This window comes from Gracilinanus agilis, chromosome 1 (genome assembly GCF_016433145.1).
Source record: "Gracilinanus agilis isolate LMUSP501 chromosome 1, AgileGrace, whole genome shotgun sequence".
Classification (NCBI taxonomy): Eukaryota; Metazoa; Chordata; class Mammalia; order Didelphimorphia; family Didelphidae; genus Gracilinanus; species Gracilinanus agilis.
In genome coordinates, this window is record NC_058130.1 from 369,898,180 (window position 1) to 369,914,314 (window position 16,135).

Genomic DNA, 16,135 nt, shown 5'->3' on the forward strand with positions numbered 1-16,135 from the left:
ACATGACCTGATTTGAATGACAATAAGTAGACCTGGATTCACAAAGTTGAAGAGTGAGATTTTGAAAAAACGAAGGAACATAAATAGGCAAAAAAATATTATATACTGAAAGTGGGAATAAAAAATTGAATATGGGAGAAGAGCAGAGATTTAGGTATGCTCATCTAAAAATTTAAAATACTGCAAGACTTTTGTGTGGAAGAGAGAGTACTGAGTTGAAGAACTGGAAATCTGAGTTCAAGGATATGCTAGAGGCATCTTGTAGCACCTGGTCAATAAAGCCAATGGGTGAAGTTTCATTTTGAGCTTTTTCCACCTCTGAAATCAGGAAATACTACAAATTAGGGCTTTATTCATAGTTTTGTTGATGGTTTATACTTGAGAATGAGATAAAGAAAATTTTAACAACTCAGAGGAAACTTAAACATGATATCGGTACATTTTTGTCCCCTTTAGAGATTGGGGGACAAAACATTTGCAAGCATACCACTACCTGAGTCCTCATTCTAATTTTATTACTAAATAGTTGGATGACCTTAGTCACACATTCTCTGCTTTCCCTCACCTGTAAAATTGGAATAACACTGGAATAGCTGATCTCTAAGCAAACTAGAATTCTAAAATTCTCCAAGTCTCTCCTAGGAAGAAGTCTCAAAGAGGGTCATTACTTACCCTAGGATTAAAGGCCAGCATTTGAGGATCATTAGGGTCTACTACAGATGGATATGGCTCAAAAATAACCACTTTCCTGGGGGATTCCAATGCAGAACGACACATGGACACAAGCAGATCTACCACCTAGAAGTGTAAATACAAAACCAGTTTAATTCTCCTGTTTCAGCATACTTTCAACTAGCAATTCTGTTAATGAAAAGTTCATATAAAATCTTTTTTTCTCAAAGCTTCCTTTATATCAGGGCACTTTGAAGTTTCCCAGTTACTACAATACAAACAAATTTTTCTATAATGTCCACAGTCATTCCTACTGTGATGAATCATTTGGAATGGAACCATAATGTTAGAGACTGGACTGCTAATGTTAAATCTTTTCTATGGCAAGCTTATATTAGTAAAAATAAAATAATATATTTAGGCTATACCATGGGGAAAAGGTAAGAGAGGCAAAAACATTGCCCAAGCTTTTAAAAAAATTATCATTCAATCATGCTAATTTTTCATGAACCCATTTGGAATTTTCTTGGCAAAGGTACTGGAGTGGTTTGCCATTTCCTTCTCCAGTTCATTTTACAGATGAGGGAACTAAGGTAAACAGGTTTAAGTGACTTGTTTAGGGTTATAGAGTAGTGTCTGAAGCCAGATCTGAAATTAGAAAAATGAATTTTCCTGATTCCAAGCCCAGTGCTTTTCACCCCTAGTCAGAGAGCTGAATAAAAATAAATAGCAAATCTTTATCCTTCCTAAAATCCTCAGTCATCAAATTTCCAAGGTCTGAAAAGATCATTCTTAGTGGTACAGGGCAATATAGTTGAGGATAAAATTGAAAACTGAAAAATAAAAATGACAAGAAAAGACTTTGAAAAGGTACTTATGTTTTTTAAAAGGTAAAAATCTCAGAAAGCCAATTTTATTCCTTGAAGGTAACTCATAACAATTCTAGCTAGTAGGAAAAGAGTAGTGGATTTGAGAGTGAAGGAAACTAAGATCATAAAGTTCTGCCACTTAAAAGTGTATTCTGTAATCTCTGCCTTAACCTAACCTGGCTAACACTTAACCTCTTTGATACTAGTGGTTTTATCTTCTTCCACTAGGAGAGCTCTGATTTCCTTTTCTTTGGATACATTTCAAGAACCTTTATGCAATAAACCTCATAACCATCAAAAACATTTAATGGTAGATTATGGCTGATGGTAGACTGCATAAAATGATGTTATCAATTAATATCTATATGGGCCTAAATGAAAAAAAAAATGCTATGCAGCAAATTTGGCTTCCAAGAAAAGTAAACATTTTAGCAAGCGCCTTTTTAAAGATTTTTAATTTTTTAAAATGTGGTTACTGTAGTAATTATAACCTATGATGATAATAGTAATATATAACAAGAATCTGGTCTCTCACAGTATGGATCCATATGTTTACATAACATTCATGTACCTCTACTTAGATTTAAAGAGAATATTGAGAATATTAAAAGTGAACTAACCCAAGGCAATAGACATGAAATCTAAATTTATAAAATAATAATAAAAAAAGAAAAGACATTTAATTTTATTTTTAAAAGAAATTTTTAAAAGTAAAATAACTGAGATGGCTGGAATCTAGGACAGATGGGTTTTTTTTGTCCATTCTGATCAGTTATAACAGTTAAAAATTAAATTAAAATAAAGGTTAGATTTCAAAAGCAAATATGTAATTTTTTAAATCCTGACTATAATTTTTAATTTTTCCAAGTCATTCCTTCCACTCCCAGATAGAAAAAAGTTTCAAAGCAATCCAAAATATTTTCAATGTTTCCTGATAACATTGTGAATATGAAACTAACATCAAAATTCCTGAACTACAATAGAAGGAAGGTCAAAGAAGAAAATTTCCCACTCTTCAAATCTAAGGATTTTTTTTTAAAAGGGAGGGAATGGGAACTTAACACAAAAGCCAAAATAAAGTATATAACATCATGTAATGGTAACAACAACCAATAATATCTTTGTTTAATAATAAATTATAAGATATCAAGAAGAGAAAGGGAAGAAGGCAATTGCCACGCTAGCATGTTTCCTTTTATTTACTAAGCATACTAACATGTTTCCTTTATCTACTAGCATCTTTAAAAAGTTAGTTTTCTTCTCATTTCACATAAATGCAGATACACTGAATTAAAATTGGTAAAATGAACTAAAAATAGCAAGATGTTGCTCATTTTTATATGCTAGTTTTAGTCAGCAAAATCCTAAGAGTTCATGTAATAATTTTTTAGCTTTTTATTTGAAAAGCAGAAAATTTTAAAGTCAAGTAAAAATGGAGGAGACAATATTTTTGGTACTTAAAACATATTTTCCCCTCTCAGTAAAATGTTTTAGCTCATGACTAATGTTTACCTATGTTAAACAGGCATCATACAAAGAAACTAAATGGATGTTTTTCCTCTTAGAATATTATAAACTAAGACAAATGTGAAAGTGTTAGTGAAAATAAAATGAAACCTTAAACACATCAAAAGAAAATATGTGCATTCAGATTCACATGTAATTTTAAAAATTGGGAGGAAACTTCATAGGATGATAGAGCTGGAAGAGATCTTAGGTATTTAGTCCAACTCTGTCATCTTACAGAGAAGGAAACTAAGTCCCAGAAAGGATGGCTGACTTGGGTAAGATGCCACAGAAAGGTAAAGGCAGAGTAGAGGTTATAATCCAAGTCTCCTGAGTCTCTATTCACTGAATGTATTTCTCTACAATACTGCCCCTAATTAGGGTCATGAGTTATGAAGGGATTTGTACACATTTTCAGAAGGGATACCATAAGATCATATGGTCCAGTTGTTTTAAGGATGGAGAGGAGAAAATATTTAATCAGTGTTGTAAGTGAGTTAGGGAACAATACCACAAGTACAATGTGGCATGGATGAAGAAGATAACTAGAACTATTTTCAAAAAGGTTATGGCATTTAAAAATGATACCAAGTTTATAAAATGTGCTAAAACAAAAACAATAACACTTTAAAATATTACTGTTAGTACCTTTAAAATAAAGCTTTACTTGGTGATCAAAAATAACTGTTATAAATGAAGTTATTCTGCACTTTGGGGACTTTATTTAAGGGGTCAATGGAGTAAAAGAGTGGAGGTAGGTGATATGCTTGGGCCACTTGTGAAAATGTACAGCAATTCCATGAATGATTTTTTTCTTTGCTTAGATAACCAGGTAATGGTTTATTTGAATATTCTGGAATAGAGATAGTAAATAGGAGGTAGTATTGTTTTATGAGTTCTAAACCTTTCAAAAGGTTCCTTCTAAAAATGGTATAAGTTGGATTCTTTTTTCATGCTAACTTCTTGAGTAATGAAATCCATTGTTTCTAATCTATGGTATTATTGGTTGGATATAGATTTGAGAAAGTGATACAATAACAGTAACCAGTAAATCCATACAGCATATCTGAATTCCTCTTTTAGCAAAAGATAGATATCACATTTCCTCTTCCTCTAGGGATGGTTCATTTCATTTAAGCTTTAAATTATTACACCTACACTAGTTTGTCTTTTGATATAAGGCATGATGAAAAAAGGACATGCCAACAGTTGATAATGTTGAGACTGAATACTTTATCTTCTCCAACACTAGGAAGTTAGAATAAGCTATTTATTCTGAAATTTTAGACCAATACACATTCCATACACACATAATGCTAACCAAATTAAAAACATACTTAACATCACATAGTCATACCTGAGCCCCAGTTGCTATTTCATCAGCAGCTTCATTCATTACACCGAGCGTTTGGAAAGCAAATACACAAAGCTCACGTTCACACACAGTAGGCTACAAAAAAGAACAGAATAAGACAAATTATAATACTTTATTTTATGAAAAGTCATGCTCACTTTGCATTGCTCCACAGAATGCAAAATATAAATTCTTAGAGTTTTACATTTCTTAATTTGTTTCTTCTATTTTTCTTATGACTTTCTGGAATTTGTGCTAATTTGATTTTGTCAATATTCAAGAAAACAGTAACTACTATTTCATTCTAAAATAGGAAGTCGAACATGAATCCAATTTTAACATTCTTAATTTATATAAATGAATTAATTTTTGCAACAAATTTTTTAAAACTGCCAGATATGCCACTACTTCATTAAATATACTCAGTTATTTGGGTTTTTTCTTCTATATGTCAATATGCAAAAAACAACCAGTAGTAGTGAGAGAAATGCAACTAATATTAATTTTTTTTTTCAATGCTTCAGGGACAGCTAGATGTCTGAGCAGATTGAGAGTCAGGCCCAGAGATGGGAAGTCCTGGGTTCAAATCTGGCCTCAGACACTTCCTACCTGTGGGATCCTCTATAAGTCACTTAACCTCCATTTCCTAGCCCTTACCACTCTTCTGCCTTGGAACCAATACACAGTATTGATTCTAAGACAGAAGGTAAGGGTTAAAAAAAAATGCATCAATCGAATGTAGGGTTTTTTTTTTTGTTTATTTTTTGTTTTGTTTCACAAGGGTTTCACCTTCTTGAAAGCAATTTCATTTACAATGAATAGGCATGGACCCAATTACTTTTTATATCACTCTTGAAAGCAGACTGATCTTGCAGCAACAAATTTTGACTTCCATAACCTCCTGAAATCTACAACATTGAAATATTCACTTTGTGATTACTTTGGAAGAGTGATCATCTTTCAAGCCTAATACAGTGTCATGCATGTGATTTATCTCATCCCCTAAGTTACATTGCATTAGGTAGTAGATGAAGCCTGACATGATCCAATTCCCTGAGCCACTGCACCCCAGACAAAAGGCATTAGTTATTGCCAATGCTCTTATGCTTACTTGTTTCAGAGGATGACTTACTCATTCACTTAAACAATGGAAATAATGGCAACATTCCTACCCACAATACTAGCTCACCAGTTATCAAGATTCCTGGCTTTCTTTCAGCTTCAAATATTTAAAAAAAATTAATGTATCCTTTATCCATTTGGGAGCTATGCTTTGTTTCAATATAAAGTTTCTTGGGGAAAATAAAACACACTTTAAAGTAAGTGAAGGGATTAAATTCTTCATCTAGACACAAGAAATATTTTCAATCTAAGGAGAGTCACCATATAAATGTTTCAATAGACTCAACGCTATCAGGTTACAATATTTCCCCATATTCCTTCTATCATCCACTATTATCTCATCTTTTCTCCTCTCTAACTCAACATGAACAGTTCCCCAATCATCCCATTTCTCCAGTGACAGTAGCCTTATTTGGCTTTTTTTTGTCTTTTCCTTAACTTGCCTTGTGACAACTTTAAACTATTTAATACTAGAATAATGAGAAGATAGACTCTGATTTCATTACTTATTTGAGACATTATTTTTTAGTTGTTGAAGACAAAGCTGAACAATGATTGTTTGGGAAGGGATTTGGGGGAATCAGTAGTAATCAATCAGTACTTGTAATGGAGATATAGTGTTGCTTATGTTATTACTAGAGCATATCAATGCTGAAATGCAATGAAATCAAAGAGATTGTTACTTAAGAAATTAAGACCAGAAATATGAATGTAACATGCAGGAAGTATGAATGGACATTATTGAGTTTGGAAGAATCAATTATGTTTACTTTCATTCACTTTTTTACACATATATGAATATGCGTATGTGTATATATGGGAAAACTAAAAATAAATTAAATATAAGTTATTGCTTTTAAGTCAGAGGTTGACAAATTAAGACTCATTTAGTGACCCTACCTACACACACACACACACACACACACACACACACACTCTCACTCTCACTCTCTCTCTCTCTCTCTCTCCTCAAACCCTATGAACTAATAATAGTTTCAACACATCTTTCTAGGATTTTGTCACTAAAAATATAAAAAACAAAAACATATTAATACTAGGTTCAAAAACTGATTTGACCCTGGAGCCATAGACTGCTAAACTCTGCTTTAGATAAAAGAATAAAATAAATGTAGTGAAATGAATTCCAACTTTTGCTTTGGGTATTTTTTTTCCAGTAACAAAATTTAATTCTGAATTATCTTAGTATCTAAATCTGATTGAACTTCATTGGTTTTAAATTTTTTGAAGGCATCTTTTAAAAAACATTCCCACAGTCCTGAGTGATGTAAGAAGGGGATCAAAAGTGTGTAATTCAACTAACATCCCAAAATAACTAGAGTGGATGCAAAGCTTAACTGCCTTCCTGATGGGTTTGTGAGAATGAATAAAACAGAGCTGTACAACCAAGTTTCATGGTCATATATGTTGCATACATATTATCACATACATGCTTTTTAACACTAGCTAATAGCACTTTAGTTCATTGTACCATGAGGTTTTTCAGCATCTGCAGTGATGTTTCAGAAGGCATGCTCTAATACACAGTCTAGACAAACTTGTGCATACTTCTACTGTTTGTACAGGAGGGAAGATAAAGAAAAGATTTGGCAATACACAATAGCCTAAAACAAAAACATATTTTCGGAGATGTATGTTTTTAAATTTTGGTATGATGGCCTTAATTACTATATAATATTTTATTCATCACTAAATTACATTTCAATGTATAACTTTACAAAACACCTCAAATTAACTTAAAAACATTCAGGAATGTCAGTCCTTCCATAATCTCTTTCACTTTACTCTAGTTACTGCCACATATTCTTAAATCTCAAAAGGCCCTTTTCTTCCTGACTTGATGCTTCAGTTAATTTTGTCAACAAATGGGTTTCCAAACTATCTTTTTTTTTTCTTCCTTTTATCCACTTACTAGTTCATTTTGCTTCATTCTTTAAAAAAAAAAAAAAACAAATTCCTAGTTTCCTTCCTTACTTCTTTTTTCTTCCACAGTTCTATTTCAAGCAGTTAATTTTATTCTCTATTTTAATTCTTTAGTTTTTAAAAAAAATGACTATAAAAGAACAAAAAACACAAGAACATGCACAAATATAAAGTAGAACAAGAAGCTAAGAATCCTCATATCTCACTTTCTTTTCCAAAATCATAATGTAGTAATAAATAAAATGAACATGTTATTTTTTTTAAACCCTTACCTTCCAGGTTAGAATCAATACTGCATATTTGTTCCAAGGCAGAAGAGTAGTAAGGGCTGGGCAATGGGAGTTAAGTGACTTGCTCAGGGTCACACAGCTAGGAAGCGTCTGACGTCACATTTGAACCCAGGACCTCCCATCTCTAGGCCTGGCTCTCAATCCACTGAGCCACCCTGCTGCCCCCAACATGTTATTTTTCAAAATAGATTTGTTTTTCTAAGTTTTTTAGACTTTCCTTCTTTTTTTCTTCTGTGCCATAGTCTAAATAGTTTAATGACCCTCTTTTCCTGCTTTTCCACTTTCTTTACTTGTCTTTCTTCTTAGGAGAAGCTCTTAACTGACAATATCTAGCATTTAAATAAGGTTTTAAGATTTATAAATTACTTTACAATGAGTCCTTATTAAAAAAAAAAAACAGTTTTTTAGATAAGGAAACCAGAGGTTAAATATTCATAAGAAACTTGCCTAGAATCAGGCAGTTAAGAAATCTCTGAGGTAAGATTTGAAATTAGATCTCTCTAGTGTTCCTTGCAGGGCAATTGTTCTTTCCACCCTGTTACCCAGCTGCCCTGTATAATAAACAAACAAACAAAAAAATGCTATCTTCCCATTTAGAATCAATACTATGTATTGGTTCCAAGGTGGTAAGAGTTAAGGGAAGGTTAATTGACTTGTCCAGGGTCATTCAGCTAGAAAGTGTCTGAGGTCAGATTTGAGTCTAGGATTTCTTATCTCTGGTCCTGGCTCTCAATCCACTGAACTACCCAGCTGCCCATCCCAAGTACATTTTAATATCACATTAAGATCAAAGATGTTAAAGGAATCTTAGAGATCATCTAACTCCATCCTGCCATTTTTCAGAGAGGTCCATAAAGATTAAAAAATTCGACAGTGATCACACAAGAAGTAAACAGTAGACCTGAATACAAATCCTCTGACATAAGTTATCTCTTTCCAATGTACCAAAATCCTTCCTTTTTTGACCAGGAACCCCTCTGTCATTGCCTTAAATGTTTTTTTTAAGTATACAGAATGTTGGACAGCATAATCTTGCTCTCCTTTAAAAAGTGTCATTAATGAAGATCCATGGATTCTATGAATATTTAATAAATTGCCAACTCAAAATACAGGAGATTCTCTAGTATAAATAACATTGCATTTCTTGTTCTGAAGGTTTAATTTGTAAATAATTAAGTTGAATAGTCAGGTTCTGAATTGCTTACATGAGGTAAACCATCTCTCGTTTTGTTTTGTTTTGTTTTTGCCAGCATATCAATCTTATAATTCATTAACTTAAATTTATCATAGGCAGAAATTCAAAATTCCAACACAAGAGGGCAGTCTAGCAGAAATTTCTCAACTTCAGCATATTTATTTTTGATAGTGAATACTAGGTATTTCTCATTGAAGACAACAAGGGAAATTCTTTGGGGCTAAGTTTCCCTACTGAACTCATGTAATTAATTTCATAGATTTCCCTGTGCCTGCTCCCTCTGTGAACCTCGATTATCTCTAAGGAAACCACAAAAGCTATTGAAAAGAGGACATAGTTACTTAATGGCCATTATATGCAAATTAAATATACAAATAATTTATTTTATTACACAGAATTTAATATTCTGCTTAAGTACCATATCTAATATTGTAAATTATTCATTATTTCATTTTCAAGTTTTGCAATAAAGCAATTATGCTATCTTGGCATTTCTGAAATATTCTATCCTTGGGATTATATTATTAAAGTATCTGACCTTGCTTCCCAACCATTAATCCATAAGAGTTTCAAAGATGCTACTTAACAATTTTTTTCACCATGGATGAATCCTCCTGGCTATGATAGATATAAGTATATAATTAAATAACTTATTCACCATAAAATGGTGATTTAAAAAAAATTATCTCTGTAGGGAAAAGCCACAGAAATGAAATGAAATAGTTTTCTTAGGATCTAGAGAGCATAAATTTGGAACTAAAAGCGACCCCAAACCTTTTAATGATACCAATGAGAAAGCTGAGGCCAAGATATGTCAAGCCCTAAATCCAGGTCTTGTAGGCTCCAATTCTGGGTACTATCCGCAGTATCAAACTACTTTTATTTTAGTCAGCTTGAATTCAATACTGATCCAATCAATGGTCAGTGCTATGCAACTGACTAATTTTATGCACCATTAGCAGTTATTCTTTATATATCATATTTACTTGTGACCATGTTTTTTTCCCCCCTCCTTCCTTCCATTCCTAGTAGAATGCTACTTGAAAAAAGAGACTGTTTTGTTTTGCTTCGTAACTCCAACAACTGACAAGAACCTGAATGCAGGAGCCTTAAAAATGTATTAAAATTGAAATGAACTTAAGAAAGTCTTAGAAAATAAACTATTTTTAAGCTTCCAAAAGTAAATAAAAAACTCCTCTTTACATTGCTGAAAATATGAGGAAAACAAAAATTATAAAGTATTTAATATTTTTCTCAATAGAATTCAAAATAATCTCCTTAGAAAGTAAAGTCATATGTAGTATTTCTTATGTTTTCTATAGGAATGTCAAACTCAATTTTGCTGTCACTGCCTTAATACATATATGATCCATCCCTATGTATGTACATAAACAGACAGACAGAAACATAACTTGTGGTATAACCTCACTTTTAAAAAAGCTTTACAAATCCGGCCTCAGACACTTCCCAGCTGTGTGACCCTGGGCAGTCACTTGACCCCCACTGCCTACTCTTACCACTCTTCCACCTATAAGTCAATACACAGAAGTTAAGGGTTTAAAAAAAAAACAAAACTTTACCAAGAATACTATACATTGGATACAATATTTTTAATATTTGGTTTAACATGGCTTTTGATAGATACAATCAATAGAGATAAAAAGACAAACAGAAGATAAATTGATAAATAAAAAAATTTGCTAATAAGTGACTTGACCTCACATATGGGGTAATTTAAAGAGCATTAAAGTTAGAATCGCAAACTAACATAATAATACTCAGTTATTTTATAATATTGTATTTATATGTCCATAAAAGCATAGTTACCAACAGATTCTATTCTAACTAGCCAATTTTTAAAAGTGTAAAAGCACAACTAATAAAATGTTATAGTTAAAATATACATAATGGTAACATACTATTATATACACATATAAATAATAGTAGCTGATACTGATATCATATCATACCTTACTGCTTAAAAACAGTTCACGTAGGTGCTATCTTTTGTTTAAGAAGATCTAAATTTTCATAATTGCACATCTGCTAGGTTTTTTTTTTCTCGTCAAATCACAAGGAATGTGATCCAGTGAGGAAGCAATTGATCTTGGCAGTGAGATGGTTCCTAAGACATGCCTAAAAGCTGTCTTTTAGCAGATGGAACTGGCTATGACTTTTCTGAAAAGAAATGATAAGCTGCCTGGCAATAGGAGCTTATATATTATCAGTGACATGCTCAGTATTCTTTTGGAAGTTGCTTGGTGCAAACATACTTTCTTTAATCATACGCTGATGACTCTCCTACAATCCAATGAAAAGTTGAGTGTTTATAACACTTAGAAAAGAAGAATGATGCTTTTATTGGAGAGAGCCAGTAAGTCAGTGAACTAATAATCATTTATTAAGCACCTAGTGTGTGCCTGGCAATATGCTAAGCACTGGAGATTTTTAAAAAGTCAAAAGATAGTCCTTGCCCCTCTCAAGACAGTCTCTGCTTTCAAGGATGTTACATATTAACAGCCAAAATCATCAATAAAGGGAATAAGAGTGTCCATGGGCAAGTCACTTAACCCTCATTGCCTAGCACTTACTGCTCTTCTTCCTTTGGAACCAATACACACTATTGATTCTAAGATAGAAGCTAAGGCTTTAAAAAAAAAAAAGGACATCTTCAACAGGATAAATTTAAGAATTCACTCCTTTGTGTGAGTTATAAGCTTAATTTTCTCAGCTGGATGAAAAGAACAGTGATGACTGCTATGTGGACAACAAAACAAATTCTCACAAATGATAATGGCTAGTCTATACAGTTCTGTCCTTCCCCATTCTTATTATGTATATTACAGATTGGGGTTTAGCTTCTGAAAATATTGTGACTACAAATGTATTCTAACTTACTATGAGGAATATTAATGAATTAATAATATGTACTTAGGATATGCAAGAATACACACATTTATAGTGAGCTACATTAATAACCAAAGCTTTTCTCTCCATGTTAAAACCATGTTGCATTAGAAATTTGTACCTCCTCTCTACCTTTAAAGAATTTGACATAACATTTCATATGTAAGTCCAAATTGGCAAGGATTGGGAGGAAGCTGGAAATAAAACACAAAAACAAATATACATAACTACTTCTAGAAAGCCTTTGATTCCTCACTAATGAGAGTAAAACAAATTCATTCTCTTGCCATTTGTCAGACAGATAGAATTTATCTTGTATCAGTTGCTCTTATCTTCTTTTCTTTTACCCTTTAAAAAGTCAAGAAACTTGGGGGCAGCTGGGTGCTCAGTGGATTGAGAGCCAGGACCAGAGTCAGAAGAAAAGGGTTTAAACAAAAAAGTCAAGAAACTTTCCCACTCTTTTCCAAATAATAAATTTATCTATAAATTTTCTATTTGAGTCAATATTTTCCCATACCACTTGGTATCACTAAAAAGATTCTCTATATCTCCCTTGTCAGCTAACCTTAAGTAAATCAAAGAATGTTCCAGACCCTCTTATCACTCTCTTCCAATTATGGTAGATTCTCTAAGCATAAATCTAAAGGAGGAGGCAGCAGATTACACCATGCTCCTAACCAAGCCTTGGAACCTCCAGGAAGGTGAGATCACCTCTAATATACATCAGAGATGTTATCTACATAAAAAAAAAAAAAAAAAAAAAAAAAAAAGAAAGTTTGTGTGGCCACTGTAGCAAGATTTGTGTTTCTCTCATACTGGATCTCCCAAATATAGACAAAGGACAATAGCATTTTATACCCTCCTCAACCAGATATACATAATATCCTATAATAAAGTTATTTTGGATACAAAATTTTGTGTCAGGATTTCCTTTTCACTTCCTTTAGTGCATATGAAGGTTTACTACATAGTCACTCTTTTGGAGAAGTTATTTGCTACCAGATGAAAGAAATGAAATGCCAGGAAAAACTGGTCAAGTCTCCTTTGCACTTAAAAATTCCATATAATCACTGAACCTTTGTTCTGATTGTTACACTGAGTGGCAAAATATAATGCTTAAAGTCACCACCTGAAGCCATCAGTCTGGACATGGAACACTGACATGAGAACAAAGAGGCATAGTATTTTTCTTGGTCATGAAGTCTAACTGAATGAGATGGAGTAGGTAAGGTAGGAAAATTTTGGTACCCATCAGTCAAGAGTTTAGGGTTGTAAAACTAAAGACTTTCATCTCAATTTCTCTTCTGTCTTCAGAAGTCAACTCTTCTTTCTCATAAAACATTGCAGATAGACAGATGTACAGAGAAAGATAGATGATATAAAAGTGTATATAAATTTCTCTAAATCATTCATAGTCACTATTTCTTATGGCATAAAAAAATTCTATCAATATGCCAAAATTTGCTTGCCTACTTCCAAACTGATGGAATCCTATTTGGCTTCTGTTTTTTCCTCCAAAAAACAATGCTTATATAAATATTCTTCTACACGAGTCATTTAATTCAAAATATTAAAAAGCAGAGAGCCCAGCCTAGATCACTATGGAGTTTTTATCCTAAGACTTCTTTTCTAATGAATTTTAACAACTGTGCTTTGAGTCTGGCCATTCACCACGTCCCTAAGCAATGTAGTGTGTTATTGTTTAACCTATATCTTTACATCCTTTCCACAACAATATTATGAGATTCTTTATCAACTGTTGTGCTAAAATTTGGTAAATTATACCTACAGCAGACCTCTGACCTACTAATTGAGCAAGGAAATGAAGTTAATTTGGAAGGAAATGTTCTTGAAGCAGATTACCTTTTTGGAATTCCCTGCCTCCTTTCCTATATGTGAACTAATCATTAAATTATTAATTATAGAATTTCTCTGGGAACCAAAGTCTAGTTCACAGGCCTATTGTTTATAGAAGCCATTTTCTTCATTTTTTTTCAAAATCAGAAGATTTAAGAAATAAGATAATTATCAACAGGGATTCTAGTGAGTTTCCTAACATGCCTTCATGTTAAGCTTCCTTATTAACACAGGTGGAATGGTCACCCAAACTGTGTTCATTTGGATCATGACAAAGGACAATATTTTAAATTAGGCTCCTGAAACATCACCTTCTATTTGCCAGCAGATAATAATACAAGATTTAGGGAAACATTAAAAAAAAAGTCCAAGAAATAGTCTTTGTTAAGTCTCCTTATCTAGTAGCCAACCCTAGGCATTGAGTGAACTCTGGAAAAAAATTCAGTTGCAAGACCCTGGGGAAATTACTTGATATTTTAGCTTCATTTTCCTCATTTGTGAAATGAGAATAATAATACTAAGAACTTTATTGAACTACTATATAAGATGAAATTAGATAATATATTTAAATCTCTTTAGAAACCTTAAAGCAATATATAATTGTGTTATTATTATTTTTAAAGACAAGGAACTAGAATTGGAAAGATAATATAATAGAACGCTTAAGAAGGTATATAATGTGGTAATAGTTAACACACCACTACAATAGTTTGCCTAGGGTATGAGATTACAACACCGATTCATACTTTCCAATAATGAATTGGGCAGAAATTTCTTTAGCCTTTTAAATAAGAATTGAGATATTAAGCTAGACTCTCAAAAGGGCATCCAAAAGATAATAAAGGCAGAGAGCATATTAATCAGGAAATTATGACTTTAATGGGAAGGGTCTTTTAAAGTCCTCTTATTAAGCTATTGCTAAATGAGCAAAATACATTACATTTCTGGAAAAGTATTTAATGTAACTTAAGGTATCATCTCCATTGGGAAGGAAAATAATTCAACTAGAGGATAAAGAGATACATACTAAGAGTAAAAGATGATCATAAAGATCCTGTGAACAATTAGAGCAGACAAGAATTATGAGATCTTGGTCAAATAAACCTTTATCACATGCAATCTAAATTCATATTTGTTGTTAATCTGACTTAAGTAGGCCTGAATATTGGGCTAACAGTTATTGTTCACTCAATAAACAATGGCTGCTATTTAAACAGTCTCTTTTCAGATACATATCTGTATAGTTAGGTTCATACATGCAATTAAGCAAATATCAATGTGTTCATATATGCATATAATTAATAGAATGTCACTTTATGACATTATTGCTTATATCTACTGCAACCCAGACCAGCCACTTACCTCTCATGCCATTAATGACCAACCTGTTTAAGAATCCTGCCTCAAACATTTAATAGCTGTTTGAGCCTGGGAAAGCCTACATAATTCGGGCCTTTTGTGTTCTCATTCTGTAAAATTGGACCAGATGGAATCTAAGGGCCTTCTCAGCTCTACATCCATGATCTATAAATGCATGTTTTCTTTACTTTTTAGAACGGAACCTATTTTTACATAAATAATAATAAATAAACCTACATTTTTCCAGCAGTATAATTTGCAAAAAAGCAAAACCAAGATTTTAGATTAAATGAAATTATGCAGAAATTTTTTGGCTTATACATATACACATATAATCCACGTATATAGGTATATATGCTGTGCATCCATCTTAAAAAACACAATTTTTTTAAATAGTAAATTTTTAATTAAATTATTAATTTTATTAAAATATATTTTAATATACTTTAAATTGGCTTAAAAGTCATTTGAAAATGTATATAATCATTATCAAATGAGTAGAGGCTCTCAATACATTTTATAGGCGCCAGAGTTTTATATGGTTTATTCTATTTCAGTCTCCCCACCTTGAAATGAAAAAAATAGAAAGATGTTGCTCATTTTTATATGCTAGTTTTAGTCGGTCAAATGCTAAGAGTTCATGGAATATTTGGGGGGGGGGAAGGGTTTTCTGTTCATTTCTTTTTCCCAAAAAATAAATTTTTTTAAACCTTGAAAATAAAAAGACAAATCTGAGACTTCTGAATTCTCACCATCACTAAATGTGATCCATAATACAGACTCAAAACATGTGTGAAAACTTTAAAAGAACTTTTACAAGTTTTATATTTATATCATAATGGAAAAATCTAAACTTATTTGTTCTGTAGATGAACAAAGACTTATTATCCACATTCTAAAGAATTTAATGTGCCTGACTAGTGTGCAAAATGAGGTGTGGATGAAATAGAAACTTGTTTTAAGTATTGGAACTTTTAGAAGATGGAATGGGGAAAAAAATTAGGGAATTAAAAGTGAACAGTAAATCTGGCTCCAGAAATAGACCTGCTTTGGGGGGGGGGGG

At 32.3% G+C, this 16,135-nt stretch overlaps 1 protein-coding gene across 1 annotated transcript in view; it reads right to left on the minus strand.

The window, feature by feature from the left end:
• Positions 1 to 16,135, minus strand: part of PARP8 (poly(ADP-ribose) polymerase family member 8) — a 227,250-nt gene that overhangs the window by 40,241 nt on the left and 170,874 nt on the right. The window contains exons 13-14 of the mRNA XM_044681226.1: positions 4,405 to 4,497; positions 673 to 798 (exon numbers count right to left, since the gene is read on the minus strand). Coding sequence (XP_044537161.1) covers positions 673 to 798; positions 4,405 to 4,497 — 219 coding nt within the window. The remainder of the gene's footprint in view (positions 1 to 672; positions 799 to 4,404; positions 4,498 to 16,135) is intronic.